Here is a 23,949-nt window from a genome sequence, read left to right as displayed (position 1 = left end):
GGTTCCTGTGGTAAACAATGCATGTCTGTACAAAATATATGAAAAAAATGTTTTCAGGTGTTGGACAATAGCCAACACAAGACTGTGATTCCTGAGAGAAGGAAGACGAGTAAGATGTGTCGTATGATTACTCTGGTTTACAATTTGGAAGCATGTCCTGGAACCATGGCACAGAAAGCAGGAAGCTAAATGAAGCACAGCCATCTTGCTGAGCTGACAGCCAGAGATCAGAGCCTAGAGAGATTAGAGAACCAGAGAGAGAGGAGAGATGAAGAGTAAGTTCCAGAAATCTACATCAAATGTCCCTTTGAATCTAGGATGTAACTCCATGAGACTAGAGAAAAACAACCATGGGGCAAAGAACAAGTACCCAAGAACTGGAAACTAAGCAAGGGTGTCCCATCTTTTGGCTTGAGCAGGGGTGTCCAATCTTTTGGCTTCCCTGGGCCACTCTGGAAGAAGAAGAATAGTCTTGGGCCGCCCATAAAATACACTAACACTAACAATAGCTGATGAGCAAAAAAAAAAAAAAATCAGAAAACAATCTTATAAATGTTTTAAAGAAGTTTATGGTGTTGGGCTGCAGGCAGCCCGTGGGCAGCAGGTTGGACAAACTTGTACTACAGTATGCACAGGGCTGAGAAGTGGGTAGGGTTTGAATTTAGTATAGTCACAGTGGAAACATCTCATTAAACTCAGAACATTCAGCAGAGACCCTTGCAAAGCCATGTCTTAGGAGTAGTCCCCACATAGTCACTCAAGCTTAATAACAAGACTCAAAAGAATCAAGCTAATCCTCAAATAATTTAATTGATGCTGGAACAAAAATTCAATGACCTCTAAAGAAAGACAACAAAATTAAAAAAAAATCAGCAATCTAATCACATCAATCAAAATGTGCTTGACACAAAGAAACAAAAATATGACTCATAATCTGGAGAAAAAATAATAGAAATAGACTCAGAAATTATAGAAATGTTGGAATTAATAAGCATTTAAATAAAAATATACATGTAAAATAGAGATTAAAAAATGAGAGATGAAAAGCACAATATCTGAAAGAAAAAAATGCACTGGATGGGCTTAATAGCAGGAGAGATACTGGAGGAAAAAAAGATCAATGAACATTAATACATAACAATAGGAGTTTTCCATACTGAAGCATGGAAAGAAAAAGATGGAAAGAAAAAGCAGATTCTTACTTAGCTCTGTGTTAATGTAAGAGGTCTAAGAAATGTGTAAATTGGGGTCCTAGGAAAAGAGAAGAATACAAAAAATTTGAAAAAGTAATGCTCGAAAAATTTCCTGGTGATGAAAACTATGAACACACAGGTCCAGGAAACCCAACACACCCCAAGTAGGACAAACACAAAGAATCTAACCCCCGTGACATGAGTTTAACTATATAACAAACATGCACATGGCCCCCTGAACCTAGAATTTTTGTTTTAAAAGAAAGAGGCACATTATAATAAAATTCTTGAAAATAAGTGAGAAAGAGAAAACATTCTCAAAAGCAGCCAGAGGAAAAAAGACACACTGTGTGCCAGGAACAAAGGTAACAATTAGCACTGACTTTATCAGAAACAAGCAAGCCAGAAGACAGGAGAGGAAAGAAAAACAAACCTCTGTTATTTAAGAATCCTCAATCAGCAATCCTTAAAAAATGGAGATGAGAAAAGACATTTTCACACAATCAAAAGCTGAGGGAATTGTTCACTAAGTATTACAAGAAATGTTAACATACATTATTTTGTCTGAAGGTGAAGGATACCACTGAGACACTTAATCAACATGGTAGAACATTGGAATTGGTAAATGCGAGGTAAATAGTAAAGACTTCTCGTTTTTCAATTTCTCCAAATGTTTGTGACTATATAAAGCAAACAATAAGGTGGTGTGGCGTTTGTAACATATATAGAAGTGAAAAATAAATGGCAATAATATCACAAAGAACAAGGGGAAAATGAAAAATTCCTGCTGTAAGCTTCTTGTGTTAACTTGTAAAGTGAGTATAACGTTATTTGAAGGCAGACTGTGATAAGTTGAGATTCACATTTAAATGAAATATAATGTTTTAAATGAAAACATAAACTACCTATGATTCTAACTTTCTAAGATAACAACTGACTCAATAAATGCTACATTTAGAAGAGAATGGACAACCCAAACAAAATAAATAGGCATTTTTTTTTGCAGCACAAATTTCCTATCATTAAGCTACAATACATATATTCTGTACATATATATAATAGCAATAACATGAAAGACTTTAAAAATAATCCTTAAAACAAAAGTATATTTGTTTCATGTGACTCCTCCAATTTGATAATATTTTTTTTTGGAATTTGTTCACACTGTTTATATTCGTTGTATGTTTTAAGGCTTCTTTACAGTGACCACTGCAATATATTTATAACAACTGTAGTTTGTAGTAACTGTGATGTAGCACTGAAACTCATTCTCCCTAAATATGAGGTTCAAAATGCTCTAATAAGTAATTCAACTTCTTTCTTTAAAGAAGTGGGTTTGCAGGAGAAACATGAGTGAATACACACAACAGATAATGCCTTATGGAAAAATAGATGAAGATTATGGAATAATCTAAAATTTTAACACTAACAATGAGGCACTTGAAAAAGATTCAAGGGAAAGTGACAAAGATTGAACAGAGGCCAAATTTAAAAAAAGCGAATGAAGGAGTCCCTGAAGAACCGAATAAAAGCCAAGAGACAGGACAAATCCCAACAGTATAATTGGAGGAACTTTTCCAAAACAGCAACAACAATAATAGAAACTGCATATTGAAAGAATATATCACACACCTGAGAATATTAAGCCAGATGATCAATACTAGGATGTATTCTAGAGAAATTTTTAGACATAATCAAGGTGTGATACAAAAGGGACTTTTAACTGTAAAGAGGAGAAGCCAACTGTTATGAACAGGCAAGAACTTCAGATATCTCCATCCCATGAACACTTGAAGGAAAGTATTAAAGAATGAGCATCACATAACCGAAATTACTGGTGATAATCATGATAAGTACTGGTGGTGAGCAGTAAATATATAGTTACTTATAGAATTAGAACCAAATGAGGGTTAAAAAGAAGGGATTATAATATGTAATAGCTATATGCCCTGGCAATGTAGACATCAGTCCTTTAAACAGATTAAGAGAAAGATTGAATAAATGTTAAATGATGTTAAAACTATTTTCATTAAACATTATTAATGTTTATGAATTATTAATTATTAACATTATTAATGTTAATGAAAATATTATTCATTAAACATTATATTAAAATTGAAAAAAACAAACAAGAAAAGGAGTGGGTTAACTTTGTGATTAGAATGATTAAATTCTTGGGCCCCTGTCCTTTCTTCCTCCCTCAGGGAACTCTGTAAATGTTGGCTGACATGCCCTTTTTCCATTTCAAATGAATAGATCATGCATTAATCACTTATTCATTCAGATAGTTACATTTCATATTTTGGTAGCATCCATATGAGAGTAATGTATTTCCAAATAGTATTACACTTAACTTCATTCGGTAGGTGGAAAGAAGAATAATGAAAATGTTCAGTGACAAAGATTATTTTAAAGAAATCTAGGTTTCTTGATAATTCCCATAAATATTTCTTTCACATTGATGTGATTGATTTCATTTCCTTGCATCTCAAAATTACCTCATTTAACTTTACAACTATCTCTAAAAAATAAATACAACATTTTTCAACATTTTAATTTTGGTATTGTATTTGTCACTAATTTATCAATGATGAAATAATTCTACAACACTGTCAAATAGTAAGCATAAAATTGATAAGCAGTTCCCTTTGAAGAGCCATCTTACTTATAAGATTACTTATTATGTTGGATAAAATTTTTAATATTTTTGTCAATTCATAGGTTTCTAAATAATAATTCATAGATGTGTTAATTTTATTAAGACTAAACAATATATTGATTTCTGAAATGTTTCACCAAGATTCTTACCTACTAGTCATTGATGAAAAATAGAAGGAACTGCTAAAACACGGTGGTATTTTAATTTGTTTACAAAGCCTTATTGGCAAATCATAGCTGGTCCCATTTTCTATGTTACAGTCAATGACTGGAAAGGAAATTATTTTTCTGTTTAACATTTTTTAACAATTCTAACTACTGACATACTTTTTTTGTACTTGATCAGTTCTTTTGAAAATACTAGTTTATCTACTACTCTTTTTTTCCTTGCAGATCCTTTGTATATGAGCAGTAAATCTTCATTATCATACAAGATGCTTTCATATACTTGACATAAAAACTTACTTGTTGCAGTTCATTACATGGCTAATTTTTCAACACTGCCATAAACTCTTCTTGACACAGTAACACTGCTCAAAAGAAAAGTAAAAAAAAATTATTTGCATTTTTTCCATAATGATTTTACTAAATTCTTGCATAGCTAGTAAAGTTAGCTTTTCTCCAATATTGTGTAGCTTACCACAATTTAGCAATCATTTCTATTGCTAAGATTCATCCTTTTTTTGATTAAAAGACTATTTGTGAGTATTCCAGGGACAAGATCCCTTGGAAATGTGACACACTTTTGACAACTTTATTATGATGTTTCTTTGTAAAATGTTTCTTTGTAAAATGTTTCTTTAATCTTCATGACTTTGTTACTTCATTAGAAAAAAACACATCGGGAGAGAAGGCATTTCCATAACTTCTCTTTTATGGGCAAAGCTATATAATCCAATTTCCAATTGTCAGCTGAATCTTGTTGCTATTATCTTATATTTGATATTTTGAAACAAGATCTAAAGATATATATGCATACATATGTTCAATCATCATGAATGGAACAACTACTAGTATAAACAATTACAAGTATCTTGTATTAGAAACAAAAATCCTATGACCTGAGTTTCTCTTGGTGGCATAATTTTCCAAAATGTTGAGCAAATCTTTGTAAGGTAACAATGTACAGTCTTCTTTTCATTCATACAGTAGCTGCATTTTTGGAAAATTAATATATATACAAACTATTAAGTAGATTACTTAATTTAATTATAAAGGAATTAGGGTCAAGCTTCAGGTAATTGTACCAGTTAAAAGTGTTTAAAATATATATATTTTTTAATCTGAAGGTGTGGAACAATTTTTTCTAGTTTGGTTCTTCCCTGAACATCGTAAGGCATCTAGCATCCCTGGTCTCTTCTCATTAATTGCTAGAAACCTCCCAAACTTAGTCTCAACTGAAAAATTATGACCGATTTCTGAAATGTTTCCTGGAGATTTTCCATAGAATAAAGCTGGGTAAAAGAATAATTGTGAATTGAATGTGGGCGATCCTTTGGGGTTACATGTTTAGGGTTGCACATTCCAAGCCCTGCCTATAAATGCTGGATGGAGGGAATGAGTGGGGGATGTGATCCAGGCTGTGCTCAGTCCTACCTGGAAGAAGGGGGAAGGCACCACCTTTTTCTTCTGTAAAAAAGTATCTTCCTCTTGCCAAGAAGTCATCCAGAGGGGCCACTGTTTTCTTATTTTTATGAAGGCACTGTAAAATCAAATTATGTACAAAATGGCCAAGCAGGTGCATCCACATCTAATTAAATATATATGGATAAGAAGTAAGCAAATAACCTTCCAACTTTTAAAATGGAAAAGCTCTTTTTCTACAATATTTTCTTTATTTCAACAGCATTGTAATTGTGGATAAATGTGTATTATAGCTTCCCACTGATCATTTGAGAGACATGGAGGGCAGAGGGTGGAAGAAATTACACGCAATTGTCTTTTACATGAACTCAGAGCTTCAACTTTTGCTCATTTGTACCATATATCATAGCTGGCTTTCTAGTGAAAACTTAATGCATCATGGACTAATTTTTAATAGTTTTGTTACAGGCTGGGGGCATGTATAGAGATGAATCCTATCTAAATATGTGAATAGGTCATATTTTGTAATCATTCTTTACTGAGAACACTAGACATGTTTATTTTGTTTTACCATGACATTCATGCTGGTCTTAGTCTCCTCTCTATAATCCTAACTTGCAGCCAGGGTTGAGGGCCTCCTGGCTGGAGTGGTGGGACTGAAGCTGTAGCCTGGAATAGAGAATGGTATGTATCTGTTGTTTCCTCTGAATAGCACAGTATAGTGACCTCAGAAAACTGGAAAGAACATGGGCCCAACTCAGGAGTAGCGGCATCACAACAGAAGGACACGACTGAGCAGATCTAGGTGATAAAAAAAATTTCTAAAGATTGTTTCCTGAGTCACCATTGCCACTGAAAAATAATGATAACAAGCCCCAGGAAAAGTTTTATTTGACCAGAGTCCTCATCCAAGCCCAGTTCTGACACTTCAAGACATTCTTGGTAATTGGCAATGAAATGTCTTCTATTATGGAAAGGCAGTGTTCTTAAATACATATTAATTCCTCTCCATGATGTCTGGGGCCCGTTACCACATGTAGTTGTTGCAGCCTATACTGGGCTCCACTTCCTGCCTGGTTTAGTTCCTCTTGCACTTCCTCTTGCCTGACTCCCACCTGTGGACTGGTAGGTACCTCCTCAAAGAACCTGCTCAATGCCTCTGCTCCAGACCTCTTTGGATACCATGTCTCTGAGGCACACATGTATGTCTCTTAGCTAGAAAATGCACTAGGGCCGAGGGTGGGGGAAATTGGGTGTAGTTGCAAGTTGCACTTAGAGAAGGCAAGGGAATGCCCTTTATCCTAGAGTTTCCTTGCTTTCTGGAGCATTGAGCCAGAAATTCTGGGTCTGTTACATGTTACTAATAGGGGAGATGTATCATGAAGGACTTGAGTGTGCAGGTTCTAGAACCAAGCAGATCTGAATTTGAATCTTAGCCCTTCTACCACCTGTGTGAATGACCCTCCTTAAACTCCAACTACTTCACTCAATGCGGATAATACTAGCTACAATGTGAGTGACTCCCATGCATCCCTTTTTGAAGGTGTCTTAACCCAAATGTGTAGATACTAATCCAAAGGCCCCAGATGTAGTTCAGATGTTGACCTCCTGAACCCTCATGGGGTCTCTTCCAGACAACCTGAAGCCAGTACCTCAGACACCCCTAAGGCAAATGAGAACAGAACTGGACTCGCCCAGGCTACTTGTTGTGTTAGAGTAAATACTGTGTTATTTAGAGGGAACAGGCTACTTGATGTGCAAACAGAACAAATAAAAACATTGCAGAAGAAGAAATGTTCTGTGATTTAAAATTGTCAGAAAATAATAGCTCAAATTCAGGCAATTCTAGTTTTCCTCTAGAGAACAGGAAAAGAAAAAGATGATGACAAGCACAACTATAGAACAGAGATTATAAGTAGAATTAACATACTTCTGGTCGTTGTTCCCTAGTGGATTTGAATGTAATAATGCTTTATTTTTTGGGTGGTGGGGCTGGGCAAGAGGAGGATGGTATTTTCTTCAAAAATGCCCCTTTTAGAAGCATGCCTCTTTTTCTTTTTCTGAGAGTGCGTACACAAATACAAAGACCTAATCAACATATTTATTTTTAAGACAATAATTTCATTGCCATGAGTCCCCTTCTTAGAATAAGGCAGGTTATTTTGCTAATTGTCTGGCACCCTGGCATCACCTGATGCTAATCATCAGACACAGGACACCTCGCAGTTCTCAGCAGCGAGTTGAGTTAAAGTGATTGAAGGGAGAATTGGCTTGGGCTCTCTCATTCTCCCGGCCCCCAGGCTTTTGTGTGGTTTGGGGCTGCTTTTATGAGACAGAGAGATTTTCTTTCAGGAAAATATGGTGAACTGAAAAGTCCTTTGTATCTTCCATAACCTGGGGAGAGGAGTTTCAAATCTCCTTAGTCTGGAAGGCAAGGGTGGCTGAAAGCTAACAAAGAAAACCATTTTAAGCTTGATGAGCTGAGAGAAGGGAGACTATTTGAAGCTCTGGAAAAGTCCCAGAAGGTGGCTTTTCTACCTTTCAATATAAATGTGTGACTAGACTCTAAGAGCCAACTTGATCTATGTGCTCTTGGTGGGCACAGGCCTTGAAGGCTGCTACTGTTAGCAGCTAAGTGTCATGCGCACCCTCTCTTGAGACTGAGCCAATGATGCGGCCTTATGCTGGACTGGTTTATGCATGTGCTAGAATAACCTTTAGAATCACCCAATTAAACATATTATAATGTCAGCTCACGGTGCAAACACTTTCTCTTAGAAAAATATAATACTTATTCTGGAATGGGAAAAGAATTTTTTTTTGCATTTAATATCAACAATTTACTAAGCTTTAGATTTTTTATTAAAATTCTACCTTTTGTATTTTCTCAAGGTTCTTGATTAATTTTCAAAGCATGGAAAGAAATCTTGGGCTTTCCACCTCCTACCACCGGCTTCCCGCTTCTTCCTCCACTCTAGTGAAATCATGCAGTCCCAGCACTTGGAGGGGAGCACTCTTTGAACTGCTGCTGCTGAGGCCCTGGGGGTAGAGTTGATTATTTTTGCAAGGGGGCATTAAAATGCCAGACATCAATTTCTTGTCTCCTGGTGAAGATATCTATACATTGAAGAGGCGTGCTTCAACCCTTTTCAAAGAATTTTTGCAAGTGCAAATTATGGGAACCCGAGAGAATTAGCTATATTTCTTTAAATAAATCCCCTCAAGGTCCATCTGAAGATGGTTGTGGAGATGGTTGTGGTTCTCTAAGAAGCAGTAACTTCTGCCTGGGGGAAATGTTGCACCGATACCCCTCCCCACCCTCATTCTCCAGCAAGTAGCCAGCGGTGTGGGGTGGGGCTGCTGCAGTGATGGCACATATTAGGTAATACCCCCCGTTAGACTGCAGATGTGTGAACTAGTTTAAAACTTTTATTAGGGTTTTTATTAGACTCCACTGCAGTCTTGGCCTCTTTACAGCTGCCAACTTAGCCAGTTGCTCACAAGTTATAACAAATTAGGAATACCTAATGCCTAAGCTATTCTTACACTTTGGGGACAAAATCCCAAACAAATCATAGTTTTCCCTGTGAATCTAGTCTCCATTTAAGAAATTGCACTTACAGGCAGAATGGCGCTTGAGCCAGGGTTTTGTTATGGCTTTGTAATAACAGTGTGGTTCAATTCTCCTAAGCACATAAATCCCGGATCCTTTATCATTTTCTGCCTGGCCACGGAATGCCCTCTTTTAAGTCTTTGATGGCCTTCCAAAATCTTCTTTTTTTCGTCTTCTTTTTATTGTACGTATTCCTTAAGTGACCTTAATTCTTCTGTGAGTGCCAGATTGGCGTCTCTGAAAGCTGACATTGGCTTGCAATCCCCAAAAGAGGTACTTATAAAGTAGAAGATCCCCATCCTTCCTCTGTATGGGGGAAGAGCTCAGGAAGAGGACACCTCTCTTACCTAAAGAGGCAAAGCAGCCTGGTCCTTGGCTTCAGAGATTTTTATTATGTGCCAGTGAAACAAGCTTACCGGACTGTCTAGCTCCTTCATCTGAGAAAGACATTAATCTCCTTCTATTTAGGCTGACTTACATAGGAGTGAATAAGTATAACGTAGTTTTCTTCCCCCTTGGAGTTAATAGACATGCATTGAAAAGTGTCCATTCACCAGTCCTCAAACTTTTTCCTAAAAGGTCTCAATCTAGGCACAAAAGTGAGACTCTTGTGCATTAATAGCTTCAATAAATCATATATCTTTTGGACAAACTAAACAATAGGATAGCATAATGTTTAAAATCTGAAAAAAAATTTGTTGAATCACTAAAATGTTATATTTGAATTTATTAAAAATATCTTTAATTCAATACACAAGGTTGATGTATGAAGATTACCTGCCTTGTCCACAATCCAATATTCAGAGATGAACTCAATTTAGTATATCTCTTCATTTTGTCTATTTTCAACAGTTTCTATTTTACTTCTTGCTACAGTGTTACTTCCTGTGGTAATGGTTACAAATCAGGGAATAGGTTAAAAGTTTCTAGAAAAATTATGCAGGTGTTAAATCATGTACACCTAATCTCTTTCTTTTATAGGTAAAATTGAGGCTCAGAGAAAAGGGAAATAGTTTACCCGAAAAACTGGGTACAAATTCTCTATTACATCCTACATTTGGCCTTGGGCAAGTTGTTCAGCCTCTCTGTTGCCCCAGCTGTGAAAAAGAGGCAATGTTAACTATGAGGTAAAGCTATGATGCTGATTAAATAAATGACATACAAAGTGTCTGGCACAGAATAGGTGCTCAGCAAACCACTAGTTGCCTTCCTCTTTCCTAAAGTCTCCATGGAGTTGTTACATATAACAACATGGAGTTGTTAAATATTTGGGAACAGAATGCAGGAGTTGGCCCTCAATCTTGTGTTCTTCCCATTTGACCAGGCTGCTTCCTGCTGAGATTTATAGGGAAACTACCTTGTTGAACAGCTAGCTGCTGCCTCTCACTTGGGAATGTGTTGGGGAGATGGCGTGAGTGAAAGGTAGAGATGTGTTACAAACCCTGACTACCACCATGGCTGAAACTGCAACCACCAACTACAGGAGGGTCGTTCATTGTAATAGAAAGGGGCTGTTGGTGGCAGAACTGTGTTTTCAGCATCCACAGCTGACAGTCCCCCTGAGGTTATAGAACTATGCTGCACACGAGTTCACAGCTGTGAGTGTGACACCGATGATAAAGCAATAATCCTCTCTATCTAATGTCCTTCCAGGTTGGGTGGCTGCCTGCCTTACCTAAATAGGTTTTGTGTAGACTTACATTTGAATGCATTCATTATACTCATAGAAACTGGTGGTGGCTTGAATAAACTCCTCATTCTCCTTGAGAGATAGCCTGAAATCATTCACTCATCATTCCTTTCTTCCTCAGAAATGTCCTGAACCCTATCGTATGCCTAAGATTTAGCAGTGCACAAAGAAAGATACAAAGAAGGAGTGTACACAGCCCTTCAAGTATTTTACAAGTCTGGGGTTTGCTAACAGACCTGGAAACTTAAACAGCAAACCACAGCAACAATTTATTCATTCATTCATTGATTATATATTTATTTAGAAATAATGCTGACCACCGACAAGGCTTTGGGCTAGGTGAACTGTAGCATAGAAAGATGAATACGATTTCTTTCTTTCCGTCTTTCTTTCTTCTTTCTTTCTTCCTTTCTTCCTTTCTTCCTTCCTTCCTTCCTTCCTTCCTTCCTTCCTTCCTTCCTTCCTTCTTTCCTTCCTTTCTTTCTTTCTTTTTCTTTCTTTTTCTGTTTCTTTTTCTTTCTTTCTTTCTTTTTGGGGTGGGCAGAGTTTCACTCTTGTTGCCCAGGCTGGAGTGCAATGGCACGATCTCGGCTCACTGCAACCTCCGCCTCCCAGGTTCAAGCGATTCCCCTGCCTCAGCCTCCTGAGTAGCTGGGATTACCGGCATGCACTACTGTGCCTGGCTAATTTTGTATTTTTATTAGAGACAGGGTTTCTCCACATTGGTCAGGCTGGTCTCAAACTCCTGAACTCAGGTGATCTACCCCTCTTGTCCTCCCAAAGTGCTGGGATTACAGGCATGAGCCACTGTGCCCAGCCCAATATAATTTGTTTCTAAGCAGCATGCAGTTAGATGAAGAAAGGACATTAGAGTGTTGAAGACAAACTTTAATACCTAGTATATAATATATGTATAGTATATAAGTATGAATAGGATGTACTAGGTAAATGATGCAAATTATGATAAATAGTCAAATAAATGTAAATAAGTTTGCGTTTGGCAAAGCCTCTGTGATCCCATCAGTGATTCTTAATCCCTAAGGTCATTAAGTCTTGCCCATCCTGCCTCCACAGTCACTTCTTCCTTCATTCTCTTTTCCTCTCTTGGTTCCACTATATTTGATCCTTGTTATCTTGGTGCAATGAGTGACAGCTATCTTCTCAGAAGGAGTGATGCTTGGAGGACGAGTGAGAATTAACCAGGTAGAAAGGGGAGGGCATTGTAGGGAATATAAATGCATGTGCAAGGGTCTGGAGAAAGGGAGGGATCACGGTATGTATGAGGGACTGAAAGAAAGCGGGACAGTTAGAACAAGAGGCAACGTGGGATGAGATGAGTAGGGGTGTGTGCGATGGGGACACAGGGTTTGTTCAGTGAGGCCATGCAGAACTTGTGGGTCATAGGAGATAATTTTGTTTTTATTTGAAGAGCTCTGGAGATCATGACAAATCATCACAGACTATCATAGTTTCAAACTAGAAGGAATCTTGAGTTTCTCTAGTCTAAACCTTGACTTTATATCTGTCACCGTGTCTGTATTGAGTGAACTTCTGGCCTATGCTGAAGAAAACAACTTAATTGCTAGGGAACTTGGGAATCCTGTGACTACTCATTCAACTTTTTTGTTGTTATTTCTCCTCTCTTATTTCTAAATTAACCATTTGAAAGTGAACAATTCAGTGGTGTTTAGTCCATTCACAGCACTGTGCCACCACCACTGCTATCCAGTTCCAAAACATTTCCATCATTCCTAAACCCTTTACCCTTTAAGCGGGTTCTCCCCTTTTCCCCTCTCCCCAGCTCCTGGCGAAAACCAATCTGCATTCTCTCTCTATGGATTTGTCCATTCCGGATCTTTTATGTAAATGGAATCATAGAGCATATGGCCTTTCGTACCTGGTTTCTTTCACTTCGTAGTTTATCTGTGTTGTAGCATGCATTAGTCCTTCATTCCTTTTTATTGCTGAATAATATTCCATACTCATTCCATTTTGGAATAACTCTGATAAAAACTTATTTGCCATTCTCCTGCCTCAGCCTCCCGAGTAGCTGGGACTACAGGCGCCCGCCACCATGCCCGGCTAATTTTTTGTAATTTTAGTAGAGACAGAGTTTCACTGTGTTAGCCAGGATGGTCTCTATCTCCTGACCTCGTGATCTGCCCACCTTGGCCTCCCAAAGTGCTGGGATTACAGGTGTGAGCCACCGCGCCCAGCCTTGTTTCTTTTACACCTTCAGAGGAAGGCAAAGGAGTGACAGGTAATCACCATATAAGAAGAAATTTATATGTCTGTTGAGTCCCTGTTTGTTATTGTAACAAGGAATAAGGTAGTTTTTAACTTACAATGACTTATGGTTATACAGTTCCACCATGTAGGACAATTTTTGACAGTAATTTTGTGTTTAATATGTGGTATCTTTTAAGTTCCCAAACTTATAATTAGCATCTTATACTCATTTCCATAAATATTCTTCGAATGTACGTTCTTCCTGAAGTATTTTTAAAAATATAAAAGTAAATTGTTATCGAAAGTAAATCCCTTATGTTTACTGCTTTGGCAAGGCAGTGACTACAGCTTTCCTACCTCCAATAAATCTCTCTGTAAAGTCAGCAGTTACCAAAGGCTACTATGTGAAGTGCCTTCTGGAAGAAAGTGACAATCTACTTAAATTTTGGATACAAGGAAGAAGAACATGTTTACTTGTTTAGTTCTGGTTTTCATTTTCTCAGATTATTCACTCATGGAATTTCTTTTTTGGGGCATGTGGATTTTTTGAATCCACTCACTTTATTCTCTACTATTTCAATTATTTGATTTTGCCAGACTTTAAAAGCTTGTGCAAATAGCCATTTTTTAAGGTTCTTCAAAGAAAACTAACATTTGGCTGTTAGAGACCTCTGTGTGGACTGAGGTGGATGGAGCATGAGGCTGTTATTGGAGCTCCATGACAATGCATGGGAGAAGGCAAGGGGAGGTGACCTCATGGAACAGGTCATCCAGACTTAGCCTCTGCCAGTGTGAAGTTCTTACTCTTGTGGATGATTGATTGGCCTATTAGAATCACTGAATCTGTGTGCCTAAATTTTCCAGTAAGTGAACTCAACCCACAATGCCTAGTTGGTTTCTATCCATGGGCCTTCTATCTGCACAATGTCTTTCTGTCCAAATACTGAAGGCCAGAGAATCCCTTTGGAACTTTGAAGAGTTTGAACCCCATCAGCCACTCCCAGGTGGAGTTGCACAACCTTAGAGGCCCTGTTTGTGGTCCACTATGTAGTTTCACAGTGAACATCAGACTTGTTTCAGTTTTGATCAATGGTTTTCTATAAACAGAGCCTGCTTTTGTCCAGCTCCTGCAATGGGACTCTTCAAGTATATATAATAGGTTGTTGCCTTAGAATTTTTCTGTTATTTAAAGTTTCAGATGAAGCCTCAAAGCTGAGAGCAGTGAGTTCTAAGTATGCACACTCCTAACATAAACTTTCAAGATTTACCATGTGATAGCAAAGCTAGTTCTGAGACCCATATCCTACTAGCTAATTCCAGAATACAGAATAGAAGGTAGAAGATAGAGATTTAATTAGAGGAGGCTGTATTTGGAGGTAATTCATAGAAGAAGAGAATGTTAATGTTGCTCCCTCCACCAAGTAAGTCAGAAAGGGCCCCAAGAACAACAGATGGAGTCATGGGTCAGATACTATTGCGGTACAGGAGTGAAGCATGGTGAGAGATCACTCCACCTGAGGTGGGTTCTGTTAGGCTTGGGGATATTTGAGAATTGAGGAAGTTATACCTGCCTTTGCCTGGAAAATTCTGAAGACAGAAGGCTAGCTAAAGTTGTCTGTGATGATAGGAAAGGAGGGCAGACATAAACCAATGTAACCAGTACAGATATGATACTTTAATCTGCACTATTAATATTTTCCATATCACTTTATTAGGTCTAGACCAGGGTTTCTCAACCTTAGCACTACTGCCATTTGGGGCCGAATAATTCTTTGTTATGGGAGGTTGTTGATATGGTTTGTCTGTGTTCCCACCCAAATCACAACTTGAATTGTAATAATTCCCATGTGTCAAGGGCAGGGCAGATGGAGATAATTGAATCATAAGGGCAGTTTCCCCCATACTGTGCTCATGGTAGGGAATAAGTCTCATGAGATCTGATGGTTTTATAAATGGGAGTTCCCCTGCACACGCTGCCTTGCCTGCAGCCATGTAAGGTGTGACTTTGCTCCTCACTCACCTTCTTCCATGATTGTGAGTTCTCCCAGCCGTGTGAAACGGTGAATCAATTAAGCCTCTTTCCTTTATAAGTAACCCAGTCTCTGGTATGTCTTTATTAGCAATGTGAGAACAGATTAATACAGTTGTCCTGTGAATTATAGGGTATTTAGCAGCATCCATGGTCTCTACCCACTAGATACTAGTAGTAATCCCCCGTTGGAAGAACCAAAAATTTATCGAGACATTGCCAAATGTTAGGCATTGGAGGGGCAAACGTCACCTTGGTTGAGAACTAGTGGTGTAGACAGTCAACAAGACAAATGAAGTCCTGATTTGCAGTGTTTGCCAATTTTTGTGATATGAATACCTCTACCTTAGCTGATCTCAAGCTATCAGTGTGATGCAACTAAGGGAAAAGTTGGAAAGTGAGCTGGACATATTGTTTCCATTATGCCCACAGAATAGATAAAAATAACTTCAAGAGCATAGATGATAGTGAAATGATAATAATTAGGAAGTGTTGAGTTTTGAAAAATATATTTTTGTTTTTGATAAAATTTATTTATTTGAAAGTTTATATACTTTAATTTTTAATGATGCCTGTGTTTAACAACTGGTTTACAAAATTTCTGAGAATTTAACAGTCTGCTCTCACGTGCCAATGTGACTTGCCTGCAGCACACCACATTTACAGCCAAATTAGGAATGTAGAGAGGTAAGAAGATTTCTTCTCCTTACAGCTTATCATATAATGTCAAACTGACCCCAGTTTGTAAAGTAAATAAGTATACATGCCATCTATATTCCAAGCATCAGCCATTCCCCAAGGGAGGCTTTCCTTTGGCATATTTAGGAAATCGAGGGGTTGTCTTAGTTCTTTCTCATGTTCATCCACTGGACAGTTGACTCTCAGCATTCTGCGTTCTTCACAGCCATTTCCAGTGTCACGGTGAGCCACTGGTTGTTTTCTGTTGTTTCACTCCTGGAAGTCTGGATCTCTTGTCTTTGGTGATGTGCCTGCATCCTGAGCAGTAGAGAGATCAGCAAAGGCCACAATTTCATTTCTAAGCCACAGATATTAGTTTTGCTCCTCTCCCCTGATATATGCTTTTACTTTCTATCTCTTAAGAAATCATATCCTCTGAAATTTTCTCAATATTAATTTCTTCAGCCCCTTCCCAAGGGAGAAAAACCCAATTCTGTATTTGCTCCTTATCTTAGATACCTTTTCCCTCACCATCAGTCCTTCCAGTGCAATACAGATAATTCACAGAAGAATGTGTACAAACTCTGAGATAGTCATTTTAGAATAATACTAGCAATGGGTAGTATGGGTATACTTCACATCTATAGATAGATAGATAGATAGATAGATAGATAGATAGATAGATAGATAACAGATGAATATATAGGAACCCATATACATGAATTATATATATTCATTTACGTATCTTGTATGTTTTACACACACAAACACATGTCCTCTTTGTATGGGCATAGAATACCAATATTCTATAAATGTCGCTACTATTATAGTGAACAGTAGTTATTTCTGTGAATGTGGCCTGGGGTTGCAGTGGAGGAAGACTCATTTTTTTTTTTTTTTTTGGTTTAACATTTTTACAAGTTTGTATCTAGTTAGCTAAAACAGGTGCCTACCAGCCTTAATTTCTCCAGTCTTCCTTGAGACCAAACCCAGAAAGTCCTTCAGCCTCCACGATGATTGGTCTAAGTGAATGAGAGTGTTTGCTGTTGATGTGCACTTTTCTCTTTGGTCCTCTTTCTCTAGCATGATTTTACTGGTTCAGTCATCACACTCTCCAGTCTGCTCTCATGATCTTCCTGCTTTATTCTCGGAGAACATTTTGGTAATTGTCCCAGAGAAACCCTAGTGAGGATTATCGTGTTAAAAGTGACATGCTAATGTCATGCTTGTGTGGATTTCCTTCAGTAAATGAGCCAGCTCCCTTGTGAAACTGTAAGAACATGGTACTTAGAGGAGTAAGGCTCATGAAGTGGAGGGATGAGAAGACTTTTGGGACAGATTGTGTGGAGGCTGTCATTCTCCTCGTGACATTGCTGTGGGAGAAGAAGGAGGCATTCCATGTTGGCTTCAGTGAAGAACTTCAGGTTACTAAAATTTAACTTTATCTTCTTTTGGGTTAGGTGTATAAGGCTGTGTGTACATAAATGTTTCAAAATATAAAGCTTATTTAGAGTTTGTTTAAACACAGAAAAAATGAGTAAAGAAAATTGAGCTCCTTTGCAGCAGAAAAATACAAAGTTGTCAGTGAGAGAGACTGGTTATTCCATCTAGATTTTCCTAGCTTTAAATATAATGAAAGAAAAACAGACCAACTAATACTACGTTTATTTGAATAGGTGAGCTCAGTGATCAGATGTCAGCTCTCAAAAGTTATCATTCAGCCTAGAAACCCAATTTAATTATTTGCAATTTATTCTCCTACTATGTTTTGGAAAAAGATGACTATATCAGTTTTACTTGTAGCCTCCTTTGAAAATGTAAGTTTTCCTTCTGTTGGTGATTCAAGAGTCCCTTTCTGCTATCGTTAATGTCTTTTTTGAGATTTTTTAAGAAAATTTTATTTCAATAGCTTTTGGGTACAAGTAGTTTTTTGTTAGGTGGAAGAATTGAGTTTTTTTTTTAAATATAGATAAGCAAAATGTCAAAGACATGATTAAAAATAATTAGAAATTGCAAGAGTTTAAAAAATATTTTTCTCAATCTTAATTTAAACCCAACTTTGAAGACTGAGTTGACGTTTTGGAAAAAACCTAAATCCTTTGAGAGAAATAAACCTATAAAGTATTTTAATGTGAATAATATAAAGTAAAACAGAAAAAAATGGATCTCTAAAATAATATTAGTTTCTATGTTAGTTTTTCTTTAACATCAACTTCTTTTTTGACTGTTTTATTGAAAACTCTACAGACAGTAGCTTATTTTTCCACCGACCTAAGCACCTGAGACTTTTGGCTGATGGCTATAAGACCAGTAAAACTGCCTATAAAGTGTAACTTTATAACATAACTTAAACCATGTTTATAGAATGTATTCCAACATTTACTTTTTTCCAAAAGCAAACAACTCAGTGTGTATTCATTGTATTACAATGGAAAACAACATTCATGTTTTTGAACATTGATAACACCTGCTCTGTAGTTATATTGTTTACAGTGTTTTGTAGTATCAACGGATATGTCTGAAAGGAGGGAACGCTGATCTCACTTAGCGTAAAATTTTTCTGAGCCTAACACGAAGGAAATAGAGTAATATTTTATTTGAACATGTTTTATTAGCTTGATTTTCAAGTGCTGTGGTAAAATCATGTTTCTGACTCTATACAGCCCAAGATAATATGGTCAGCCAGTGCACCTGGTATCATCTCATAACCATGTTCCACTTCAGGGTCTTTGCCTGTAGTAGTATTCCTTTCTATCCATTTGGTTTGCTCTTTAACCTCTTTTAATTCTTTCCTCAATATCACCTTCTCAGATACCCATGATCATCCTGTATAAAATCATACTCTTGTCATCCAGCACCTTTCATCTCTGTTATCCTAAGTATTGTTCTCTGAAATATTATGTAATACAATTGTTTATTATGTTATGTATTTTGTCTCTCTCATCACAGAATATTTATCGTAAAACTCATGATACAGAGGATTTTGTCTTTTAATTTTTTTTCTTTTTCTTCATTGCTGTATCCCCACTGCCCATACAGTGCTCGTTACATAGTAGGAGCTAACTAAATATTGTTGTCTAAATGAATAAACAAATGAATAAATGGATGTAGGTTACCTTCTCCACACATTTGATGTATTCAGTAGTTAATTTCCCAGAAGTTTTTAAAAAGAAATTTTAGCATTGGATAAAACTAATAGACCTATTGTACCCAACATTGAAACTAAGGGCAGTGAACATTGTGATAATTTTGAGAAAAATCCCAAAGAAATGGAGCCAGTGATAGAACAAGCAAATTTGCTGAAGATCACAGAATTCTTAACCAGAAAAAAAACATGTAGTGTTACTCTGCCAAGTATGACAGAACTAGAGTTGAGAGCATTTGACTCATCTAGCAAAAGGAAATTGATGTAGATATTTTTTAAAAAATGACTTGATAGAGATGTGACTTGTTGCTTATCTAACAATATTGCTCAGTAGGGTATCTCAACTCTTGGCATTTCCATGTCAGGCACTGAAATGTGTTTTGGGCACTGATCTCCTTCCCATGCAATGGAAACCAGGTGGAAAGCACAACAGCCTCCCACAGTGAATTTGTAATTAGTCAGGAGCTTGGAGGAGAAAAAAGTATGTGGGCCAAGAAAAGGAGGGAAACAGAGACCATGCTTGCCTTTCTCTTTTCTTCCTCTGCACCTCTTCTGTCATCTACCAAGCTCTACCCCTTGTACGGCTCCTCTTCTTATTTGAGTCTAAAAGTGGGGGAAAGATACTATCTTTGTAGTTTAAAAGGGAGTGTGGTTTTTTTCCTTTACTGAAGACAGCTAGTTATTGAGGAAGAAGAGCTGAAATAGGTATTAGGGAAAAAATATTACTAATGGTAAGAAGAAATAAGCAGTGGAAAAGATGGCTAAAGGAGGCGGGAGAGGGGAGTTGACTTTTGGAGATAATCACATCCAACTTGCTAACCCTGAACCACTGGGTTACCTAAGTTGGTCTCCTCATATTAGAGTCTCAAATTAATATCTGGAATATATTCATGAAGGGGAAAAATCATTGAAAATTATCACTAGTATGTGCCAAAATGTTACACACATTGCAAAACCATATTGCAATTCCCTCCAACAATTTCTCCACAAGAATAAAGCTGCATCATTGTAAGTGATGCTTGGTATATCCAATGAGTATTTTGTTTACATTTGACCAAATATCAGTAACCAAAGATATAATAAAACACATGTAAAAGATAAATATGTACTAGTTTTTACTGGAAGATAGGACATGAAACATGCATTTTCTTCTGAACTATATTCATTCTTTTTTGTCAGGTTTTGGCTGTTCACATACTTACACATCTTCTCCCTTCCTTCCTTCATGCATCTTTAACTCCACCATCTCCTGCAGAAAAAGACATTAATACGAAAACAATGAGTCTAATTCAATTCTAAGGATTTCATTCTTAGAATCTGAGATTCTAATGAATCTAACTTACCGTAAGTTTAAAATGTATTGTTGGTTTCTCTAATAATGAAAGAGCTGGGGGCTATCATACACCATGAGAGAGTACAGTACAAGTCTTCCCACTACACGTAGTTCTCCCTCTCTCTCATAAATTGCCCAATTTGTAGATCTGTATGAGGTAATTTTACATATCTTACCTCTTCTACATTTATAAAGCTGGTTTTGGTTATTCTCTTTTATAACGTAGAAAATCAATTTAGAGACACTAATTTTCCCAGAGTCACACAGTTCATGCCTGACAGAGGTGGAATTCAAACTCAAATCTGTCTGACTTCAAAGTCAACGTTCATTCAGAAAAGAGGCTTCTGTGTGACATGGATCTCAGAGAAGCAAGAGTATGTTAGTCTTGGTGGGTAACGGCAAGAGAAAAAAACTTCCTGTTGTGTGTTTCTAGAACTTCAAATTTCACCCCTTTCACTGACATGGTGAACCCTGCCAAATACCACCAGCTCACATGCCATTTCTTCCTTTTTTATGTTTTTACATTTCTATTCTTTTATTCTGCTTTGTGTAAAAATTACTTACTCGCTTTGATGGCTTTTCCCTCAAGACATGGTGTGTACATTGAGGGCAAAGATTGTTACCTTACGCATTTCTCATTCAGTGCAAAGCCTAGTTCTGTGCACATAAGTAAGTGCATAATAAATGTTCATAATGAAACAGGAGCTCTGCGTGAGAGCGAGGACCCAGCACTGAAGCACCTCTCAGGTCCTGTGACATCTGTATTAGACTTAAAGCTAGAAGGAACCATTTTCTTGGCATTGCAGTTTAGTCTGCCCCAGTCGAACATAGAAAGCTGTCATGTGAATATTTTTGAACCTCAAAAACAATTTTGGTTTAAGTCTGGGTGGGGGAGGAGGAGAATGGTGGCTCTTATTTCTCCCACACCAGTCCACCCACCTCATATTAGAACATGTAATTCCAACAGTGCTGACTGTCATAAAATTTGTGAACAGAGTGTCCTCTGAACACTGTTTGGTACACACATGGCCTCTTTAAGAAGCTTACTTGTAACTTATAATTAAATTAAAGAACCAGCAGCTGCTGAAAAAAAAAGTATAGCCTAGAGGCCATGTTTATGAGTTTATGAGTTTCTCAGGCAAGAGGTAGTCATGTCAGAACTACTATTGTTATGAGTCTGAATGTTTCCAGTGAAATCTTTGCACGAATCATTTGCTTAGTACTAGTCATCCAGTCATGCCTCTTGATTTCAGCCCACTATTTCCTCTTGGAACTGGCAAAAACAACTCTACAAAGGAAAACATTTTATAAGAAAAATCATAGCCTTCTGCTTTTTAAACCATAGATGACCTGGACTCTATGACCAATTCACAGGGGTGCTGCCTCTGGTTCCAATGGCCGGGGAAGAAAGACTACAACAAACATCAAGCCCTGAAAGCAGAAACCCTGGATTCTCTTTTCTTTGTTTCCTTAATAAAGGATTTTAATACAGTGTAGGTAGGAGATAACTGCCCTGGTTTATACAGGACTGCCCTGGTTTTAGCACTGACAGTCTCATGTCATGGGAAACCCCTCATTCTTGGTCAAATTGGGACAGTTGGTCATCCCAGCATTAGGGGCCTTTCCATGCTGTTAACCAAGCATCAAACATTCTGGGATCAGTTTATGATTTAGAAAGTTTTGAACCATAATACCCAAATCACACATCGGTGGTCAAGTCCCAGTAAATTATACTATAAAGAAGTCATAGAATCTCCAAATAGTCCTTAAATATCTTTTACTACAGAGCTTCCAATCTGGTGTTCCCAGTGGTAGATGTGAACACATTGTGCTACTAATCCAGGTGTGTCGAGGTATTGATCCCCCAGCCCTATTTTGGCTGGGCAGAATCTGGGGTACCTCGAGCCCTCAGTCACTTTTCCCTAGCCATGGGCTACCTTATCTATCTCTTGAGACCAGTGAGCACTACTAAATAATATCATTTTCCATATGTGCCATAATAAGAAAAAAAATTGGAAAGTAGTGCTCAGATCTAAGACATTCATTTTATAGGCAAAACCTAACTTCATTTCTATTAAATACAGGCTGTATGAAGCTGAGGCAAAATTGTGTTCAATTTATCTTGTATTCAACAGTCTTCAAGGTGATTTAGATCACTGCCTGGGAAAGCTAATGTATTACAGCATGAGTGGTAAGTGACAAAACTCAGCAAGCTAAATTTGCATTGAAGGCACGTGGCTGGCTAAACGGGGAGAAGAAAATAGACATTTATCTGAATAATATCGATAGAAATTCCCATGTTGCTTCACTTATCTATGTTTTTAGTAAACACATACCATTTAAATCTCAATTACCTTTGAGTTTGAGTTAACTGATGTTTCATTTCTACTCTTAACTTTGACTTTGGACATATGCAAAGTTATTATTTAAAAAATCAAGATATCCAGAAAGTAAAGGCAGCTAAGTAAGAATTATAGACTTAAAATCCAAGTTTCCAAGATAAACAAGCATTTACACCTCCTCTTAATTATTCCATAAAGATTTACTCAAGTTCAAAATGGAGAAAAGATACAGAGTGAAAGGCAATATGCAAATAAAAGTCTACAGGCTTGAAGGTATTAGAGTTCTAAATTCCCATTCCCCTTGCTAGTCTTCATAGGCAGTGAGTCAAGAAGGGACAGATTCTGTGTATAAAGCTGGGCCTTTACAGATCCGAACTTTACATTGTGCCAAATTTGAAGCCTGCCCAACTTCTGGCTCTTTGATTGCTTAATACATTAGTGGACTTGTTCCAGTTCCCAGTGGTCGGAGTTCCACATCACACAGTCCCTGTCCCATCTGGTGCTAATTGGCACCCTTGTTGGTAGTTTCCAAAAGCAGAACAGGAAAAATAAAAGGGACTATCTTTCTATCCTTAGAAGTTAGAAGCTTAGTACAGGCAGTCCTCAATTTAAAATGAGCTGTGTACTAAAATATTGTATGTAAATCAGCTGCTTAGAACCCAGAACAAATTTTTCCGATGAAACAAAGTCATGTTTGATGGTTACTTCCCCAGGTCAGCCCAGTTCACAAAAGCCTGTTGGACCCATAATGTACCCAATAAATAGTTTCCATCTTAATAGCATAGAACCATCATCAGTGAACCAAGAAGTAGGAAGAGGTGGTGAAAGCATCACTACCTTTTGTAGTAGAAGGCCAGGCTGGTTCCTCACTAGTTGAGTGATTTTAGAAAATTCTCAGAACTCTTTTTAGCTGTGAGTTTCTTTAACTGAATGGAGAAGGGCAGATTATAAAAGTTGCTTTTTGTCTTCACTGGGTTATTGTTGCAAGGCTCAGATAAGATAATGCCTATGAAATATCTTAAAAAACTACTTTCACCTTCTACTGAAAGAACAGAATCACAGATCCTCCCTCTGTTTCCTTCCTAAACCTTGTCAACAAGAGGATCAGGGACTACTCACAATCCAAATTCCACGTTGTGGTTCCCATTTTGGGAAAGTGGTTGGGAGGTTAGGAGGCAATGAAGCAGTAAGAACAGAGACTACTGAGGGGTGGGATCAAAGGATGGCTCCTTTAGGACGGGAAGATCTTTTATTCTATATAAACCCTCAAAGACAATTTCTTGGTACAGGCTGCTCTTTATTATCTTTTTATTTTCTTCCTAGGACTCCAGGGATTGGCCTGTCGTTTACACTGTCAACACTTCTTGCTTCTGAACAGCATATCTTCCTTCCTAGTGTTATTGAAGACTCAACATCCTTTCTGAGGTTTCATAATGAATTTGATTACCTGATTAT

General features: G+C 37.4%; 1 protein-coding gene and 1 long non-coding RNA gene across 18 annotated transcripts in view; one reads left to right on the top strand and one right to left on the bottom strand.

Moving 5' to 3' along the window:
• LOC134758841 (uncharacterized) overlaps window positions 1–23,949 on the top strand; it is a 330,244-nt gene that overhangs the window by 255,116 nt on the left and 51,179 nt on the right. For 8 of the 17 annotated variants that reach the window (XR_010134489.1, XR_010134465.1, XR_010134462.1 and 5 more), the window contains exon 1: window positions 15,988–17,098. The exons of 8 other annotated variants lie outside the window; for them this stretch is intronic. Coding sequence is in view for 2 of the 9 variants with exons in the window: in XM_063708186.1 (XP_063564256.1) it covers window positions 16,955–17,098 (144 nt within the window). In the remaining 7 variants the exon portion in view is untranslated. Of the gene's footprint in view, window positions 1–15,987; window positions 17,099–23,817; window positions 23,920–23,949 lie in introns of those variants that run through there. One more of the 17 variants, XR_010134472.1, reaches the window with a different exon arrangement.
• LOC109027670 (uncharacterized) lies at window positions 15,903–20,522 on the bottom strand. Its single transcript, XR_002006697.3, has 3 exons — window positions 20,163–20,522; window positions 20,022–20,068; window positions 15,903–15,992 (listed from the first exon to the last, which is right to left on the bottom strand). It is a non-coding gene; the product is annotated as an uncharacterized lncRNA (long non-coding RNA).

This window comes from Gorilla gorilla, chromosome 1 (genome assembly GCF_029281585.2).
Source record: "Gorilla gorilla gorilla isolate KB3781 chromosome 1, NHGRI_mGorGor1-v2.1_pri, whole genome shotgun sequence".
Classification (NCBI taxonomy): domain Eukaryota; kingdom Metazoa; phylum Chordata; class Mammalia; order Primates; family Hominidae; genus Gorilla; species Gorilla gorilla.
Note: the sequence above shows the minus strand (reverse complement) of the source record. Positions and strands in the feature narration are given on the sequence as shown.